We start from the raw sequence: 18,427 nt of genomic DNA, 5'->3' as shown, positions 1-18,427 counted from the left end.
TCACTCTTACCCAGTCTTTGTCTTTACATTGCAATAAGTTGGGGCTGTAAAGCACCATTGAAATTAGTTATCTTCTATAGGTGGAGTGTCATTTTTCTGTCACTCTTACCCAGTCTTTGTCTTTACATTGCAATAAGTTGGGGCTGTAAAGAGTACAAGAAATCAACTGTTCTTTCTATTCTCTCTTTGGTCCCATTCACTAAAGTTATTTTAGTTACTGCGGTTTCCTGGTTCTAGTATTTCACTTTCCTGAGATTGACTTTGGGTTTTTGTTTGTTTGTATTTTTGTTTGTTTTTTGTTTAAAGCCTCATTATATCTCTTGGGGGAATCATGTAAATGATTGCTATTTTAAAATTCTAGTCAGGTAATTGCAACATCAGTATCATTTTGGTGACATATCCATTAATATTTTTTCATTTAGTTTTAGATCTTTTGTTCTTGGTACAAGACCTTTTATTAAAATTGGGATATTTTTAATATTTTGAAACTAGCTCTTACTTAAATATTTAATTTTGGTTGGCCTGTGAGGAAAGAGGGATAATGTGTTTTTTATACCCAGTAATATAGAAGTCCAAGTTCCTTAGATAGTTTCTTTGATATAAAGGAGGTTGGAGTCATTGATTCCTACTAGGCAATCTTGAGACATCCAAGACCTGACTAAGCATGTACTGCTATCACTCCAGTGGTACTGGAAGAAGTATCTCATTACTTCCAAGTAGAAGTACAGTGGGCTCCCTGCTTGGTCTTTGCTGGTGGAATGAGATGAGACCACAGTGTTTTTTGTTGTTGTTTTCTGGTGGTTAGCTGGATTAGAATGATTTGTCTTAAGGTTTTCTGTCTCAAAAGTCCCTTGCCTGTCCAGTAGATAGAAAAAAAAACCAAACCTTTGTTGGAGCACTTTTGTTTGTGGCCATTGGCATTTGAGGTTGCTGGTTTCTTCTAAATCTATCATAATATTTGAGGCAAAAGAAATTTCAGATATCTCATCAGTGTTACTCATCAGATCCTAAGGTCCCTGGACAATTTATATTCTCTCTACCTTACAGAATCCTCTAATGTTTGTTTTATATAACATGACAAAAATTTTGTTTTCACTCAGTGGGAAAATAAGGGAAAGTGCTTTCTGGCTTTCCTAACATCAAGATTTCCATTCCTAAATACTCCATAGGCAAGGACAGTTACAATGAGAAAAGCTAACCCCATCTTTGAATACCTTAACATAGTTCTTATTTCATGTGTAGTTTGTGGAAAAACAGAAAACACCTTTCCCTGGGTTTACATGCCTGTTCATCCAGCATGGAGGGTGTGCTGGTGTAAGTAGCTCACTCAGTGTCCTGTCAACCAAGGCAGCATCCCTTTTTTTCTTTCTTGTGTCAGTCATGATTGGAACTATTGGTCTGCTCAGTTGGCTGCATACTGTTATGGCCAGAGATAGCAAATGCTTTGAAGACTGATTATAGAGGTAAAGAGGTTCTTAAGCCACCACTTTGATTCTATAACCATGATTTTCACTGTAGGGGAACTATAGCTCAGGAAATAGGAGAGCTCTCCCTGAGTCCTACACAAAAGCAAATCTAGACTCACTTTGACCATCTGTATGTCCCATTCTATTTTAGATTCATCAGGTTCCTCTACCCTCTCCTCTGTTTTCTAGTATTGTTTGTTTATTTCATGGACATGGATGGCCATTTTATCCTGGACAGCTGGCTCATGGAAGCAGTCCTCCTCCCTGGGGGTGGGGTTGACTATGAGGGTGGTATATATATGGTGGGAAGAGACACAGGAAGATGAGTTAGGCAAGTCCCACACAAACCTGCCCTCAGAATTGAAAGCTTGTGAATCATGGGGTCAATGGTCTCATCTTCATATCTGAAAGACAGTGTACTTTTTGTCTCCTTAAGCCCTGTGTCTAGGTCGTTTGGGAAACGCCTTGGAGAGTCAAGAATAAAATTGCAGGTCAAACAATGGATGACTGGAAAAGTCGGCTTGTAATCGAGAGCATGCTTCCCCATTTCAACATGGTGGGAAATCGTCAGGAGCCCAGAAAGCTCCAGGAATCGGTCAGAAAATGGGCAATTGGGAATGGGGGGAGGGGAGTGTTGAATGCTTCTAACCTTACATTTGAATATGAGATGTGCTGTTGAAATTCTTTGTGCAAATATGGTTTTGTGGGGCCAACTGAAAAATATAAGGGATTTGAATAAAGAAGATTAGCTGCCCCTGCCCTTTTGGGTTCCTAGAGGGGAAAAAAAGAAAAAAAGAAATAAGAAATTGGGCATAGAAAGGGATTTTTACTTAACTCTCTGGGCCTAGTAATTTTTCTGAAAGTCATTTAACACATCTGTGCTTTCCTTTCTAGTAATTCAGCCATCATCCCAGTGTCTGAAACTCAGTTTTAGGGATCCCAGTGGTAGCTCTAAGGGCAAGCATGGTGGTAAGGAGTATGAGAGCCTCTGCTTGCTTAAGTCTGCTAGTCAGTGCCTGCAACATCACCAGTCTACCAAGATTAGGTTAGCAGGAGCTGCAGCAAATACAATGGCTCTTATCTCTGGGTATTAGCCCACAGAGGAGTGGTTTGCTTAATCTCTGAAAGTAGTAGAGCAGAGGGGAAATGGTTCCTATAGAGCCATGGATCTGTTTCCTTCCTGCTTATGGAACTGGGGGCCTTGAGCTCTGAGGTAATGTCATTTCACATAACTGGGAGACTTATCTACCCCAGTTCTCAGGGTTCATTTTTAAGAATTTTTTTATATGTACAGGTGTGAGTGATTGAATCATGTTTCTCTCTCTTTTTTTCTTTGTTGTCAACAATGTGTTGAGGATATGCTATTAAGTCAAAAGCATAGCTTTTAAAAAGCTCTTTTTTAAAACTTTGGTGATTGTAGTACCACAGCATTGACAGAAATGGGCAGTAAGTCGAGACAGACAGAGACAGATCAATTGGTTGGCCAGTATGACCTGTTTTCCAAATTTCCAACAACCAATTGAGGCATTTCCAGAAGAGAACCTGCATTCTAACAATCCTTAATATTTCAGACTTCTTTTTGATAGTTAACGTCTGAGTCTGTAAAGGAAAGCATCTACTCTGTCTCCAGAGTCCACAATCAGTTTAGGCTTGAATTTAAATCCTTCCCCCGACTCACTGGGGCCAAATCCTGGGCATAAGTGTGGGTGGGCTACAGGCACATGAGGGAGACTTCTCTGTTTTTTACTCATTGTCCAGACACCCTCATAAAAATAAAGTATGTCTCCTAAGTAATATTCGGTTTCCATCTGTGTGGGCAATTGTGCATGTCATCTAGGGATCACTGTCCTTAGAGTGGGTCCTTGGAGCAGCTCTGACTGTAAAGCAACCATCATTGCTCATGCCATTTTCTCGCTTGGGTTTTCATGGCAAATGACCTCTAGTATACTTTATAAGCCTTGTAAAAAAAAATGCACATTCATTGTTTTAGAGTTACACCTTGCACTTCATCAAAATTAGCTCTTCCTCCTCCTCCATGGCACAGCTCATTCTCTGCCCTTGGCTTAGAGTGACCTGGCTATTTTTGAAATGCCAAGCTGACCTAGAAGACCAATGATTTGCCCCAGTTGAAGGGGTCCAAAATACACCTGAGTTTCTGAAAGCAGCTTCCTCAGATGAGCCTTCTCCACAGCTGAAACTGCATCTGTCTTCTAGGAAGGCACATATGGTCTCCAAAAGAGGTAGCATCAAGAGAGCGCTCTCTTCCATGTCTGATAAGCAATGTTCTTCTTGTTTGTAAGCATCCAGAGCAGCTCTTGGTGTGATGTTAGAGCAGCTGGGTTCTAGTGGCCAATCAATCCCTGTAGCCTCAGGAAGGTACCTAGTGCTAGCCTCTAACTTTGCTGCAGATACTGAGGATCTAAACAGCAGGGTATTAGAGGTGTAAGAGTCAGACATTGATATTGATATATTAATAGCAACATATCCTGGGTGTTCAACAGTACCATGCTGTCCAAGGAAGTTACTGCAGGGATTCCAACGATTATGGCAGAAAGCTGTCCTTAGCAATAATTGAGCTTACATTTCCAGGGTGTGGCTTAGCTTGATTCAGATGTTCCCATTGTTGGCTCTCTTTCTGAAGCTTAAATGACATCAAGGGTTAATATTGCTCCCTGGTTCCAAGAAATACAGAGTCTGGAAACTACTGTTTGGGTGCCACCTGAGAGCCTGAACACAGAAATCTTCTCTGGGAAGTACTCTTATCTAGTTTCTATTTTTGTTAGGTTGAAAACCAAGCTAACAGAATTACCCATATCACATTAAAATCATGAAATAAAATTCTATCAGCCTGAGAGGAGAGATTTATCTCTGGAAAGTCAGGATCTCATTTGTAGCCCAAGCTGGCCTGAAATGTGTGGTCCTGTTGCCTTCATCTCCTGAGTGTCAGAATTATAGGCATTTACAACTAGCTTTTCAATTGCTCTGGAATTTTCATGTAAACAATTGAGAACTCCTTTGAAGAAAGATTTGAATTTAAATTAATGAATATGTTTAGCCTAAGACCAGGGTTCTCCTCTTATACCTGGTGCTAAGTAGTTACACTGTTCATCCACTGCCATCTAGAAAACTAAATATAGATGAACTAAGGGCAAAAGCAACCAGCTTGACTTCACAATTGACTTGGTATTAGCACTTCACTAAGTATTTGGGGAGCACTATCCCCAGATTCCCCAAGAAGAAGTCATTACCACAAGGAAACTGAGGCTCAGAAAGCTTAAGCACCTTGACCAAAGTCATAGACCTAATAACAGGCAAATCTCAGAGCCCATTGTCCTGCATCATTCTCTGCTGCCTTTTAGACCTAAAGCTTATTTCGAAACACACAATGTTGAGTGCACAGTACAAAGTAAATTGTAAAAAAATGTAGTGATTCAAGTTCCTTTTCAGCATCATTGTTCATCTAGTGCCATGATTATTTAATGACTGCTGTGGCACAGGAAAAATTGTGGGGGTTTTTTTGGCAATATTTCACCATCTCTCCAAGGTTAGTGTATGGAGTCAGTATGTCCAACATCATGTCCTTTACTTTGAAGTTAAGACTGAACTCCTTTTACAGATCCAGCAGGTTGACTGGAAAGCTCAAAAGCATTGAGTACTCCAGAGCCTTCATGAGGCAAGAGTTCAGTGTTCATGTCATCTCTGCCTCTTTCTACATCTATTCCATTTCTATAATAATTTCTGTGCAAAATGGAGAAGTTGGCCTGGAGATATAGCTCAATGGGCACAGTGCTAGACAAGGATCCAGTTTCAGTCCAATTACTGGCCAAAGGAATAGCATTAACTCTTCTAAGAATAATAAAAATGGGGAAGTTAAAGTCACTAAATGGGCAGTTTGGGGAAGAAGGGAGCGTGTATCATCTGTTCATCATCTGTGTTCAGCGCCTCAATGGTACTAAATAACTCTATAGGTTACAATGAGTTGACATGCCAGTACAGATTATAAGCTTGCCAACTACTCTTTGGCTTAAAGGGGGTATTCTTATCACTTTTTTTATGGACAAAATAATAAGGTCTGAGGAACCTAGTACCTTGTAGAGAATAGCTAGTGGGAGGGTGGGGAGCTATATCAATAGTTCCCATTGAATAGTCCTAAGGGTAGTGTGTTCTGCCCCTACAGAATGATCCAAACCAACCCCAGTCTGTCTCCTCACCTCTAATTAAAAGTGGGAAACTGAGTTCTGGAAAGATAGCAGATAATACAACCTCATAAAGAGTATATGGATATCTGAATCACTCAACTAATACTTCCCCCACTTCCATGTGACCAGTTTCTTTTAAAATGCCCAATAGGAGGCACTATTTTTTACCTCCTCTGTGGAATGTAATCAAGGTCAAGATCTGTGCCCATCAACTTGGAGCTCTATTCTTTTATTTGCAGAAAGAGTACTAAACTCAAGAAGAAGTCTCAGAGCCTCAAAGCTGTAGCTAACAGTATCACCCGGAACAAGTTCCCTTCATCTTGCATTTTGAGAGCTTGGATATGATCTATAAGGGCCTATCTATGTTTGGCTCCAATCACAATCATAGGGCCCCTTTTATGTGCAAAACTCAAGGCTAGATTCTGTGATCCAAGACTTTAGTATTCCTTCATAGGAAGCAAATCTATTCTATGTGGAAGTTTGAGACCAGGAGGAGGGAACCTGGTGTTCCACCCACTTTACTGCTTCCTATGCCTAGATTAGAGACTCCAATATCCACAGGGTCCTCTGCCCATCATACTCAGCCCTGCGCTCTCAGAACAGAACATTGGACAAAACAGAATCCCAGATATCTTTTGTGCTTTCATCCAATGGCATAAATAGGCAAAGAGTGGATAGCATCTTTACTTCACTGTGGTGGTTCCATTTAGGCCTTCACAGTTTGCTGTCCAGCTTGGCAGAAAACCAGGCTGCTTTAGAGTTCCATGGGGAGGTAGGGAATTAGAAACTGAAGTGACTCTGAGATCTCAAAGTTCAAAAGTTGGTGTCTTTGCCAGTAGTCGCTCCTTCATATAGCTTGTAGGCCTGCTACAGGTGCAAGTGTGGCCCTAAAAGAGAGGATCCTTTGTATGTGGGCTGCACTGATGAAACTCATGTTGATGCCTGAGAGCAGCCTCCACCACTTATTAGGTTCTTAACTTGAGCTTAGGGACCTCAGTTTCCACAATGGTCAATCGGCCTTAAGAAGTGCTCTCTGCCTACATCAGATCTCTGAGTAAGACAGAGTTGTGGACCTGTCCTAAAGTACACAGGCTATGACTGGTCTTGACACCTCTTTAGCAACCAGAGCTTGGAAATGAATCAAAATTATTATTATTTTTCTATCAGAAAGGCAAGGGACAATATGTCCTTGGAGCTCAGTTTGGAATACAGAGGACCCCTAAGCGTGGCTATGGTTTCGTTGGCAGCCCCGTTGCACAGAGGAGAGCTGGATTTATAGTGCAACTCTGAGCATTCTGGGTCAAGGCCTGCAGTGTGTATGTGCCTTGCTATTTTGGGGATCCTCCCCATGGAGCACGCAGCTGTTCGCTCTCTTTGCCTGCCCCCTTCTCCTTCTTCTGCAGCAAGGGCCCTTTCCTGAGAGTGACACCCAACCAGGGAGGGAAGCCAAGCACAGGCTTTGCCTGCCAGGCTTGGCATCTAAGTCCTGGCTGGGTAGCCCAGCTGAGCAAATCAGTGACCTGCAAATCAGCTTGCTAGAAAGGGAAGATGTTCTGTAGGGAGCTCCATTTGGCAGCTGGCTTCCACAGGCATGTGGAATCTTGCTGCCTACGTCTGAACTGATGCAAACACACAATGGCTTTCTCTGAATTCCTACCTAGCCCCTCCCTGCAGATTCCATGATATTAGCTGCAAGGTAACAGGTGTCTGGAAATAGAACCACTCTAGGCATGAGAGGCAAAACTGTTGTCCTTCTCCAGAGCATGAGTGAATGGAGAGCCCAACAATGCTCAGACAGAACCAGATTTCTAGGGAATGTGCAGCCCTGGAGGCCATACCTTGGAGATGTGGGCCTAAGGCACTTCAAAATGCAGACAGGCCTGTGCAGATGTAGCCTCTTGCTTTCACTAAACACCCTCAGCCAAAGAACTTGACACCTGTCTTTTTAAGTAAAGATGTGTGTCAGAAGATGCCCTTGAGAAACTGTGTTCAGACTTCAGAGGGTACCTAGAGCGCATGCCTCTCACGTCTGGGCTACAGAGATTGATTTCTATAGTGAATATAGAAGATTGTACTACACTTTGTAGCCTGCCTGCCTGCCCGCCTGTCTGCTACTACTTTCTCTCATCTCTCCCTTCCTTCTCACAGATGGCCATTCCAAAGATTTCAGTGTTAGAAAGGTAGGTATTAACCACAGGTCAGGAAACTTCACCATAGACATATAAGCCCAAGGCCCAGGCTCAGCAGCTCTGTCACTACTTGCCATCCTTTTAACCCTTTGTCCCTCAGTATAGGCTTGCCTTTGTCTGCCTCCTCCTAGTGCCATATGCTTCATGGCCTCCCAACTACTCAGGAAGAATTGTTTCCCCATGCCTTGCCTTCCCAAGGCTATTTTCTCCCTTCCTGCCCAGTGCCTCTAGACTTGCAACTGTTGATAAGCACTGTGTACATATCAGGTGCTCACTAACACTTCTGGGCCAATTGTTGCTCATACCTGTTTCTGAGACATGGCTGTCTTTGGGGCCTTCCATTGAGAATGGGAAGAAAACAGGATAGACAATTTGCAGAATGCCATTTTCCACAGAGGGTAATTCTACATGCAGGTTGTCAGCTGAGTCATTCACAGAGGCCAGGGGCTTGAGGGGCATAGAGATGATGGGGAAACAATTCTAGCCTTCAGAAGCATGTTGTAAGGGTGAAAAAACTGCATAGCCAACAAAACAGCCTCCAGGTTGGTCAGAGCCACTGGGACAAGGTGACAGTGAAGCCTTGAAGGCCAGAAAGAGATGCTCTTTACAGAATGCAAATTGCCCAACTGTGTACAGAGGCTGAGAGAGCAAGGCCCAAGGGAATCCAGGAGGGGATGCTGTTCCATCTTTTCATTGGAGTCACAGAGTACTTGCCAAGAGTTATGCAATAAGTGTCATTAGTGCTAGTGAAGCACAGCATTTGGGACTGCAATATAAATTGCAAAGTTCATAAATGGTCACTCAACTCTCATTATGATTGATATAATAAAGCTTTTCTGCTCCCAAAAGGTTGCAGGCACATTCCCTCATGAATGAGAGGCCTACACCATATGGTACCCTGCTGTATAAGGAAGGGGCTCTGGAAATATGGCATTTCCCTGGGGAAAGAGTTCATGTCAAGGCTTGGTAACCTGTGCACTGGGATTACATGTAGCCCACAGGCTGTCTTGGTAAATAAATTCCTGTTGGCCCCCAGCGGTGCCTAGCCTTGAGAATATGGTTTACCACAAAGTTGCAGTCACAAGGACAACATGGCTTCAAAAGTTTCAGCTAGTCACTATATGGGCCTTTCAAGAAGTTTGTAACATATGACTCATGCCTCTGAGCACGTGGTTTATTTTTTTAGAGACCAACATTTTCCCTAATAGTAAGCACTAACTTCAGTACCCATTTGAGGTAAAATCAGAGTGCCTCATGCCTGGCCATATGTTCACTCCCTCCCTTTGTCCTAGTTGATCCTAGACCCATGCTCTGGGTCCCATTTTTGCTTTTCCTTCCCATGACATTCATTTCCCCTCCCAGGAGCATTCAGAGAGAGAGCTTTCACAAACATTGAGCTGATCTTTCCTCTCCTTCACCTTTCCCCACAATGGCTTCCCACTGCAAACAAAAAGAGCCCAAGCCCCTTCCCGTGGCCTGTGAGGCCCCTTGAGAGAGAGCTCATGGACATTTCCCAGCTCACTGTGTACCAGGTCCACTAGCTGCCTGCTAGTCCCTGAAAAAGGCCAAGAGATTTTCCCCCAGGGCCTTCCAGCCTAATGCCCTCCTGCCTGGAGTACTGTGCCCTACAACTGTAGCCTCCTTACTGTATTTGACTTCACTTTAATGAGGAAGTAACCCTCCCCAGCACTCTGTCAAACCACCATATTTCCAATCTTCTGGAGACTTCTCTTATTCTTATTGCTCATGTAGCTTGAGATCCACCCACTGAAATCCAGCTCCCTCACTCTGGTTCCTCTCTGAAAAACTGGTACTCACTCTGATGGGAGTGTCTGCTCTGGATCCCCAGTCATCCTGCCCTATGTTGTTGGAAGTCTTTATCTCTATAGTGGAGAGGGAATCCAGTGCCCTTTCTTTAGCTGCCTCTTTTTCTGGAATGAGCTCCAGGTACTGACATTCTCTATTGCTAGGATTGCCCATTAGACCCTCAGAAAAACTAAACATGTTCTTCCCTTTCCTCTTCCCTCAAGTCAAGCCTTTAAAATGGAGAGTAATTAACTTGGGCTATGTAAAATAGCTAAAGGAAGTAGTTCCCAGACCACCCGCATTCAACCTTTGCTTCCTGAATATATGGCTTCACACAGCAAAGTGTATTACTCCAGCCTCTTGTTAGTGACCATGTGACATGTAAGAACTTATGTTGCTCTGCCCTTACCTCTGCCCTTACAGCTGACATAAAATTATATTATTGGCACTATACTGACAAACACAAATCTCCTGTGTTTCTTCCAGTAACTTAGCTCAATTTTTCCCAGAGTCAATGTTTAGTTTTCTGTTTATAAGACATTCAGGAGCCAGGCATGGTGGCTTAGGCCCGTCAACACTCAGGTAGGAGGCTGAAGCAAGAGGATCAGCAAGAGTTCAAGTGCGAGCCTGGGTTACATAGTGAGTTCCAGGCCATCTAAAGCTGTAAAGTGAGACCCAATGTAAACTCTTTCTCATCTCTGTCTCTGTCTTTCTCTCTCTCTCTCTCTCTCTCTCTCTCTCTCTCTCTCTCACACACACACACACACACACACACACCTCTCTGGGCCAGTAAGTGGGCGCCCTTTAGTGTGGTACAAGACAGAAAGCACTTACAAGATCATTATCCTGGGAGCGGTCACTGTCTGCAACACCACCCTCATCAACAGCATTCCTATCATCACCTGCCCCTGACTGCCTCATACCTGCCTCTGCCACCATCAGCTCTACCATCAGCTTCACAGACACCTCTGCTCCAATTAACAGCATTTGTCTTGCTGGAATTGACCCCACCATAACCACTGGACATTTATCCATCATCCTTGCCTTCCTCTTCTACCACATCCAATACTGATGCCATCATGATCATTGTCACCACCTCTATCAATTCTATCACTTCCATCATCTCAACTGAATCATTCTCACCCTACTATCCTCTCTGTCTCCCTTTCTCTTGCCTCCTTCTCTGTTCTCTCTGACAGCACACACACACATAAACACACACACACACACACACACATATACACACACACATACTTGTGGGGCTACTTCCATTATATAACCACAGACATTCCCCATATAGTAAAATAAATACATGTTCTAAACTTATTATTTTCATATAACTTATTCTTGTTTATTGTGTCCTTTGGGGTTATGGAACAATAAGTTTGTGGTCAAAACTGAATTAGAATTCATAACAAGACTTCGTAATATCCTCAAATGCACAGTCTTAAAAAATACTTTTAAATAAAGTAGCTTTCATTTCATAAAAGGGTACACTGAGGATTTTCTTTCAATGGCAAATTCCTGCTGCATTTTATTATGATTTGGTTTACAAAAGTTAGCCTTGCACACAGCTGTTCAGAAGCATAGCTAACAACTAAAGGAAGATTTCCCTTGAATGGCAAATGTTGCTGAGTAATCCATGTTAACAGCTATTTTAGGACCACCAAGAATGTGTTTGAATTTTCAAGATTGGAAAGAGAGATAATATTTATTCAGTATCTACACCAGCCAGGCACTCTGGTAACTTTATATTTATAAGTTTACAGAATCCTTAAATGTTTGTGTGGTAGCCCTACTCTCCCATTTTGCAGGTAGGAAAACACACCGAAGTTTCTGGGCCTCTCTCCAGATCTCTTAGCACCATGCATTGTTGAATTCTAACTAAATGTAATATCCAGAAGTCTTTTTCACAAGGCCATCTATTTTCCTGTAAAGCTTTAATATTTAAAGAATGTCTGACAGTTTAGACAGATGCACAGTAAAGCCCCCAAGGCCTCTAAAGCCAGAAAGTGGCTGGGCCCAGGAACATCAGCAAATCTGTATGAGCCAAACTCCCTTTGAATACAACCTGAAGAAGGAACTTCCTTCTCTGAGGCCATCGCTATCTACTCTACCCTGTGATGTGTGATTTAGAAAACCCCGGAAAGGATAGCAGTCCCTACAAGAAAGTCAAAACACCGTGACTGACACTGAGCCGCAAGTATTTAGTCTCTTGGTGTATAAAGCTGAAATGACCTGCCATTCCCTAAGTGACCCAGAATAAACTGAGCTTAGCTGAGGAAAACTGGCTTACTGCACAGGTGTTCACACATTCACCATCATGAATGACTGGGCTCTTGACTGGACTATACCCCAGAGCCTTGAATGTCACTCACTAACTGCATGACTTTATTAAGTCACTTGGCTGCTCTGGGACTCTTTTTTTTTTCTGAGACTCTTTTACCCATGTGCAAAAAGTGATATCCTAAGCACAGCCCTGCTTACATGCTAAAATTGTTTTTGGAAGCCATGGATTGAGAGATTGAGATCTTCACAAAGGCCTGTCATTGTTAACATCAAGATTTGATTATACTAACCTAGAGGAGCCCAGCACCTTAAGGATCTGTATAGATCTTTTCTGTTGCTTGAGTGTTCATTTGTAAGTAACATAGATTCCTCAATATCCCAAAAGGCTTTGCTGCCTGGAGCCACCAAAGCCAGGATCTGCCTATTCTTGGTCCATCCTACCTCCTGTTTCTCTTCCTCCTCTCCTCTCTGTCTGTCTCTGTGATATTAGTCTTTTTTGTTTTGCTTTCTGTGTGTTTTCTGAGACACAGTCTCACTATCTTCTGACCTTGAACTTCTTATGTAACCCAAGCTAGCCTCTAATTTGTGAGACTCATGCTTCTGCTAAGATTACATTAAGTGTACTACCACAGCAGGCTCAGATACACCAATTGCTTCTTGTGGCTGGCTTTACTCAGAAAACGTTCAAGAGATGTTTCTCAGGAGGTTAAGTAGAGGAGGAGTACATGGATCTGGGCCATAGTGCTTGGCAAATGGAGATGTGGATGATGAGGCACAACCAACTTCTCTAGGACAAGGTCTTCAGAGGGGAAAATATGGTCCAGGGCTAGGATGAGAATGTCGCATACATCCAAAGCAAATCACAGTAACATGTGAATTCCTTCATACCTTCCCATAAGAGTCTACGATTTTGCCAAACGTTTCCCAAGTTACAGTTTTAGGTCAGAAAGGATACCGGGTCTTGAGAAAGCAGAGCCAGTATTCTGGTTTCTGAGTTTCCTTGGCCTTCTACCTTTGCTAGAAGTTATCACAGAATGCAGGGATCTCTGGATGCCTTTGCTTGGCCTCAAGATGGGAAATACAATGCCTGTATTTGCCTCTGGTCCTTGCAGAGGCCACAGACAGTGCTAGAGACAGGGAGCTAGAGCAGATAGGTGTTTCTCTAAAGAAGATACAGAAGTCAGCCAATATAGTTCAGTGGGGCAGTGCTTCCATAGCATGTACGAAGTCTATCACAATAAAAAGACAGAGAGGTTTCTCTTGCTCAGTCTGGAAGCTGATACAGCCCTCCTTACAGTCCTTCCAAATAGCTGCAATGGTAGATGTTTCTAAGAGGACCTAGATTGTAAAACAATACTTTTGGGGTATTCAGAAAGCTAAGCACAGGATTGTCCTGTGATGGAGCCATTCCATTTCCCCCAAACCAAAAATGCACTTAAAATAAAATGTGTACTTAAGTGTTCACAGCAACATTGTTCAAAATCAGCAGGAGGATGGACAAGAGTAGTGTGAAATGCTGTCTTCTCAATATGACATGGCTGTAACACTCATAAGCTTACAGCAGCTGAGGTTTCTGTACAAGATTAAGCCAGCCAACTCCAGTTTAGACAGGAAATGAAGTTAGGAGGAAGACTAATTTTAGGGGATATGTGGGAAGTTGGAGGTTGAAGTGAGAGGGTAGATATGATCATATTTCGTTGCATACATATATGGAATTCTCAAAGATAAAGAAAGATTAAAACTTCCCAAAAGACAGAAATGACCCAAATATTTACCATTCAGTGAATAAATAGAAACTAATGTACTGTATCCTTGCAATTCCATATTACTCACCCCTGAACAAATGAAGAATTGATGTATGTCATAACATGATGGACCTAGAAAACATGTTCAGGCACAGAAGCCATACACAAAGGCTTTGTTTTGTGTACTTCCATTTCTATGAAACACTGATAATAACTAAGCCTAGAGAGACAGAAAGATGAGTGGTTGCCACTCAAGTTAGATGAATCCTAAAGGAAGAACCCCTGCTGTTGGGATCATCCTTTGAGGCCTGAGAGAGATAGAACTTAAGGCGTTTTAGTTCACAAACAATATAATTTAATACCCACAAGAGGGTCCAGCACATAGAGGCCTACCCAATCATAGCTTAAGAAGAGGGGTGCCTCCATGTTCACCCAGTCACAGCCCGAGTCTTAGAGCTACCCTGCATGGTCCATTGTTTCTCCATAGCTATCCTAACTAAAGACAACCTGGCACTTGATGTTTTGATAGTGGCTGTCAGGTTGATAATGGATCTGTACTGCTTCAGCCTGGCTCTGACATGTGTCAAAGTGTTTGAAATGCACTAGGAAACTCCCTAAAACCCTACTCAGACTACAAAGTGTCAGTCCAGGGGATTCCTCACCTATCTCATTCCCAATCTTATTAGCAGTATTAATAAAGTGTCCATCATTTCCTTAGAGACTATGTATCAGGACACCACACCAATAAGGTGGTACTCTTGAAAAGAAATCTGATAGACTAGGAGAAAGGGAAAGGGAGACATCTCATACCACCCATCCTACATACACCCATCAACCAAGTGGGAAGCCTCAGAAGAGGCTTTGTGATATAAAGGTAGGGACAGTTTGCTAGACTAGTCTATGAGTGATGTTCCAGGGGAAGGTGTGGAAAGATGGAGGCAGAGTCTGTCACAGCTCAGGGCAGCACAGAGACATTTAAGCACAATGATGGAATTTGACAACTTACCAGCCTATGGTGTGCTTGAAGTCTTCTGGCTTGAAATATATCTAAGAATGTCTTCCACAGATTAAGTGCCTTCTGTCATTTGTCAGTACTGCCCAGGTACATGTTAACTTAATCTTTTGATGCCTCTTTGAAATACCAAAGCAAAAGGGACATTTTCTTGGTTTCTTGGCTATGCAACCTGACTGCACCACAGTCGCATACTCCCCTTAGGCAATGGTTAAACAGTCAAAAGGATCCACACAATTCATAACATTCAGCTGAATCCTGTGATGAAGCACTGTAGGATGGAGGGCACCACAGCAACTAGAGGAGGCTTTTTTGGAAAACACACGTGGAATCAGTGTATACAAGCATCTCCCTGCTGCATTGGCCTAGACTGTGTCTAAAGACCATCTGCCTAATTATCTGACCCTAATATTTAAAAAGGAAAATGTCCTGTCCTTGAGGTTGGAAGTAGGATCCTATGTTTGTATCTAGTGCTGAGCATGCAGTCTCTGTTGAAGCAGGGCAAGGCAAGGGCAGTAATGAATACCTACCTTTATGTCAAGATTTTTGCTCTAGACCTCCTAGCAACAGAGATTGTGGTCCTTTCTTAGCACTCAAGGTCGCTTGCCTATCCTAACCACCCGTGATTCTCTAAAGCTGCTTGTCTTGCAAGCCTGTAAAAGCTGGCAATCTTGTTTGAAAACTTCAGCTACAGTTTATGGGAACATTTTTTTTCAAAACCAACATGCAAATGATACATGCATAGAAATAAATAGTATAAATTTGGATTTTTTTACCTGTACCTCTGAATTTATCTAAGTCTTTAATTTCTCCCTTCCTGTAAGCCCAGTCTGGTATGCACAGATATGCACCTAGATATACACAAAATAATGGATTGCCATACTTCAACTTACCCAATGTTCAGTGAAAGCAGAAGCTATGAAACTGAAGCAGGGCCTTCCCCAGGAAATAAAGCTGTTTTTACTTGTCCTTGATGTTTTTGACGGGTTTGTTCACAGTTCAGCCAAGGCATCCTGACTGAGTCCCAAACACAGAGCTGTATAGCCTCCTAACAAAGAGTGGTCTCACTGAAAAGCAAAAGCTCAGAAGAGCCTATGGCTGCCCCTTTTACTAAAATGGCAGCCAAGTTGGGGAACACCCAGGAGACATTCCTGAAGGCTGCCAAAGGGAGACTGCTTCCTCATTAGATATCAACTGTTCACTGCTATGAGCATCAGCAACTGCCTGACTGTGAACTTAACAAATCAGATCCAAGCAGCACAAAAGGCCCCTTGATGCCCCAAGGATGTAGCCTGTGATCTGTTTTGTTAATGAATACCCAGACAGAAGTGAGTAGGGATCACTTGTATGGATGCACTTGATGGGTGCAAACAGATTCTCACTTACGTTACCATTGGAGACCAGGCATAATTAATGCCTACCTTCACAAACTCTTGTAGCCTTATCCCCAATAGTTTCATGCCAGACCAACATATAAAAGCTCTAGGAGCCCTGCCAATGAATTTCAGATTCTCACCTAGCCATAATTCCAGCCTTAAAGTTCCATCTCCTCTCCCATCAACCTCATCCCACCACCATCTGCCTGCCTGCTTGCTTGTATGTATGTGTACACACACACACATACACCACACAAATATTTCATTATTGTTAAAACTTTTGTGTATTTTATGCTACCATGAACTATCATGTTAGGACCCAGCTATTGCTAACCTGGGTTCCCTACAAGAACACAGTTATGTGGATCTATACTATATGAATACCTGTTAATTCATCTCAGACATTTCAAATTTTAGATTATCGGATTTCTTTGGATTCTTTGACAGAACACAGAAAAGACCAAAAAGCAATTTGGAACTTGAGGGACTTGTTTGTGGGCTGCCCCATAAGTGACTAAAGGAGCTGCCAAGTTCACTATGTGCCACATCACTTAGGTTAATCTGTCTATTGGTTCACTCAGCTGCTATTTACTATTTATTTACTTTATTTGCTATGGGCCAAACACTCAGTGAACTGCTTCCTGAATAGCTTGAGAACCCTTGGGCTTCAGAACATCAACCAGACTCCTGGATATGAAACTGGGCATGGAAAACTGGCTAGGTTTCTTCTTCTACCCAACCATTCCTGCCCAACTTGTAGTATACAGTCCTCAAATGAATTTGACAAATGAGTCTACTTCCCTTATTTGCATCATGAGCATCTCAGAAAAGTCAAGGATGTGTGCAAGTCCTCTTACTCAAAGTTTAGGCCCTTCTGTGAAGATGCTGCAGTACTCTACTGTTAGGATGGATTAAGGTAGACAGAGAGGCAACCAGGTTCTCAGTGGAGGCACCGTTCAACTGGCCTTGACACAGTGTGATAAGCAATACAAGGCAAGCCCTGCCTGCTTCCTGAGGCGTAGCCATTGTTATTGGATGATATTGAATTTCCAGGGCCTTTCCACATCTGCATTGGGAATGTCACAACCCTTGAGGCCCTACATGCATCATATAGTCTGCCTATTTCAGTCAAGAGAGCAGCAACAGGGCCTAAGAATTCTTTCTCATCACTTCTCACATAGTAAAATTGGCCTTGCCATGTACACTACATCTACCTCCTGGACCAATACCATGCAGCCTCTGTTCACCACCTGGGCGCTACCCTGGATTAAATTTACATAGTTCATTTTTTTATGAGAGGATATGACAAATTTGAATAGTTCTAAGTGGTTCTCATCTGCAGGAAAGCCTGAGGCACACAACTCTGGGGGATTTACTTTGATGTTCACTTGGCCATATAAACCATGACCTTAACCTGCTGGCAGACTAGGGGCTGCCAGAATCGGCATCCTATCAGTATTCTCATTTGAATACCTCCACCTCCTCCCCCTTTACCTACTGATAGATAGATAACTCTTGGTTATTAACCCTTCTTTATTGACTGAATCTTGGATAAGAATATGAAACAGGAAAACAAAGTGTAGCTTTGCTCCTAAAGACTGCATTTATATATAATTGGCAGCTCTCCCCAGGGTGCTGATCCAACAGTGTGACTTCTTCCTGTTGTTTGATATCTTCCTAACCCAAGGATACATCTGCACAGAGGAATTCCTTACTTAAATAACTTTATACTTGGGCTTTCCATTTATTGCAAATTTTCCTCACTAAAAACAAACAATACAAAAATTCAGAGACTAGAAAGGGAATCACCAGTCATTCCTCAGAGGTGATCGCTCTAAAAAATTAAGTATTTGTTCATCTTAGTTATTTTTGTATGTACATAAGCAGTACTTATGTATGCATGTGGAGAAACAGTGTAGGTGTAAACTAAATGGAATAATGACTACAGTGACTATTCTAAGCGTGCACTTTGCCCTAAACATATATCTCAGTCAGCACCTTTGCATTTCCATTTCTTCAGCACTGTTGGTTTCTATTTCATCAATATACCCTGATTCATTTAAGCAAGACAGCGAAACAACCTGGAAGGTCAATATCTATTTCATGGTTTCTCTTCTTAAAAACTGGGCTATCTGTAGCTAGGTAAAAATTGAAATTGTTCAGCTAGTTCTAGTTGACACTTGAGTGCCTGCCTTGGGAGGAAGTTCATTTAGTGACTTCAGCATAGTCCCTGAACTCCCCTTTAAGTGCATAAAGAATACCCTTTGTGTGACTTTCAGTCTTGTTTAGTATACAGACAGCATATTGCTTCATTTGAAATGTAACAGGACTATTTAAATGAGAGA

General features: G+C 42.4%; 1 protein-coding gene across 5 annotated transcripts in view; it reads left to right on the top strand.

Annotated features, from left to right (window-relative positions):
* The window catches only part of Mamld1 (mastermind like domain containing 1), a 135,635-nt gene that overhangs the window by 76,134 nt on the left and 41,074 nt on the right, over positions 1–18,427 (top strand). For all 5 annotated transcript variants that reach the window (XM_055608786.1, XM_055608783.1, XM_055608781.1 and 2 more), the window contains one exon: positions 1,903–2,061. In XM_055608786.1, the coding sequence (XP_055464761.1) occupies positions 1,966–2,061 (96 nt within the window). In that variant the 5' untranslated portion in view covers positions 1,903–1,965. The remainder of the gene's footprint in view (positions 1–1,902; positions 2,062–18,427) is intronic.

The sequence above is a fragment of the Psammomys obesus genome, unplaced genomic scaffold (assembly GCF_907164565.1).
Source record: "Psammomys obesus unplaced genomic scaffold, mPsaObe1.curated_primary_1811, whole genome shotgun sequence".
NCBI classification, from domain to species: domain Eukaryota; kingdom Metazoa; phylum Chordata; class Mammalia; order Rodentia; family Muridae; genus Psammomys; species Psammomys obesus.
This window is presented reverse-complemented; position numbering and strand designations above follow the sequence as displayed.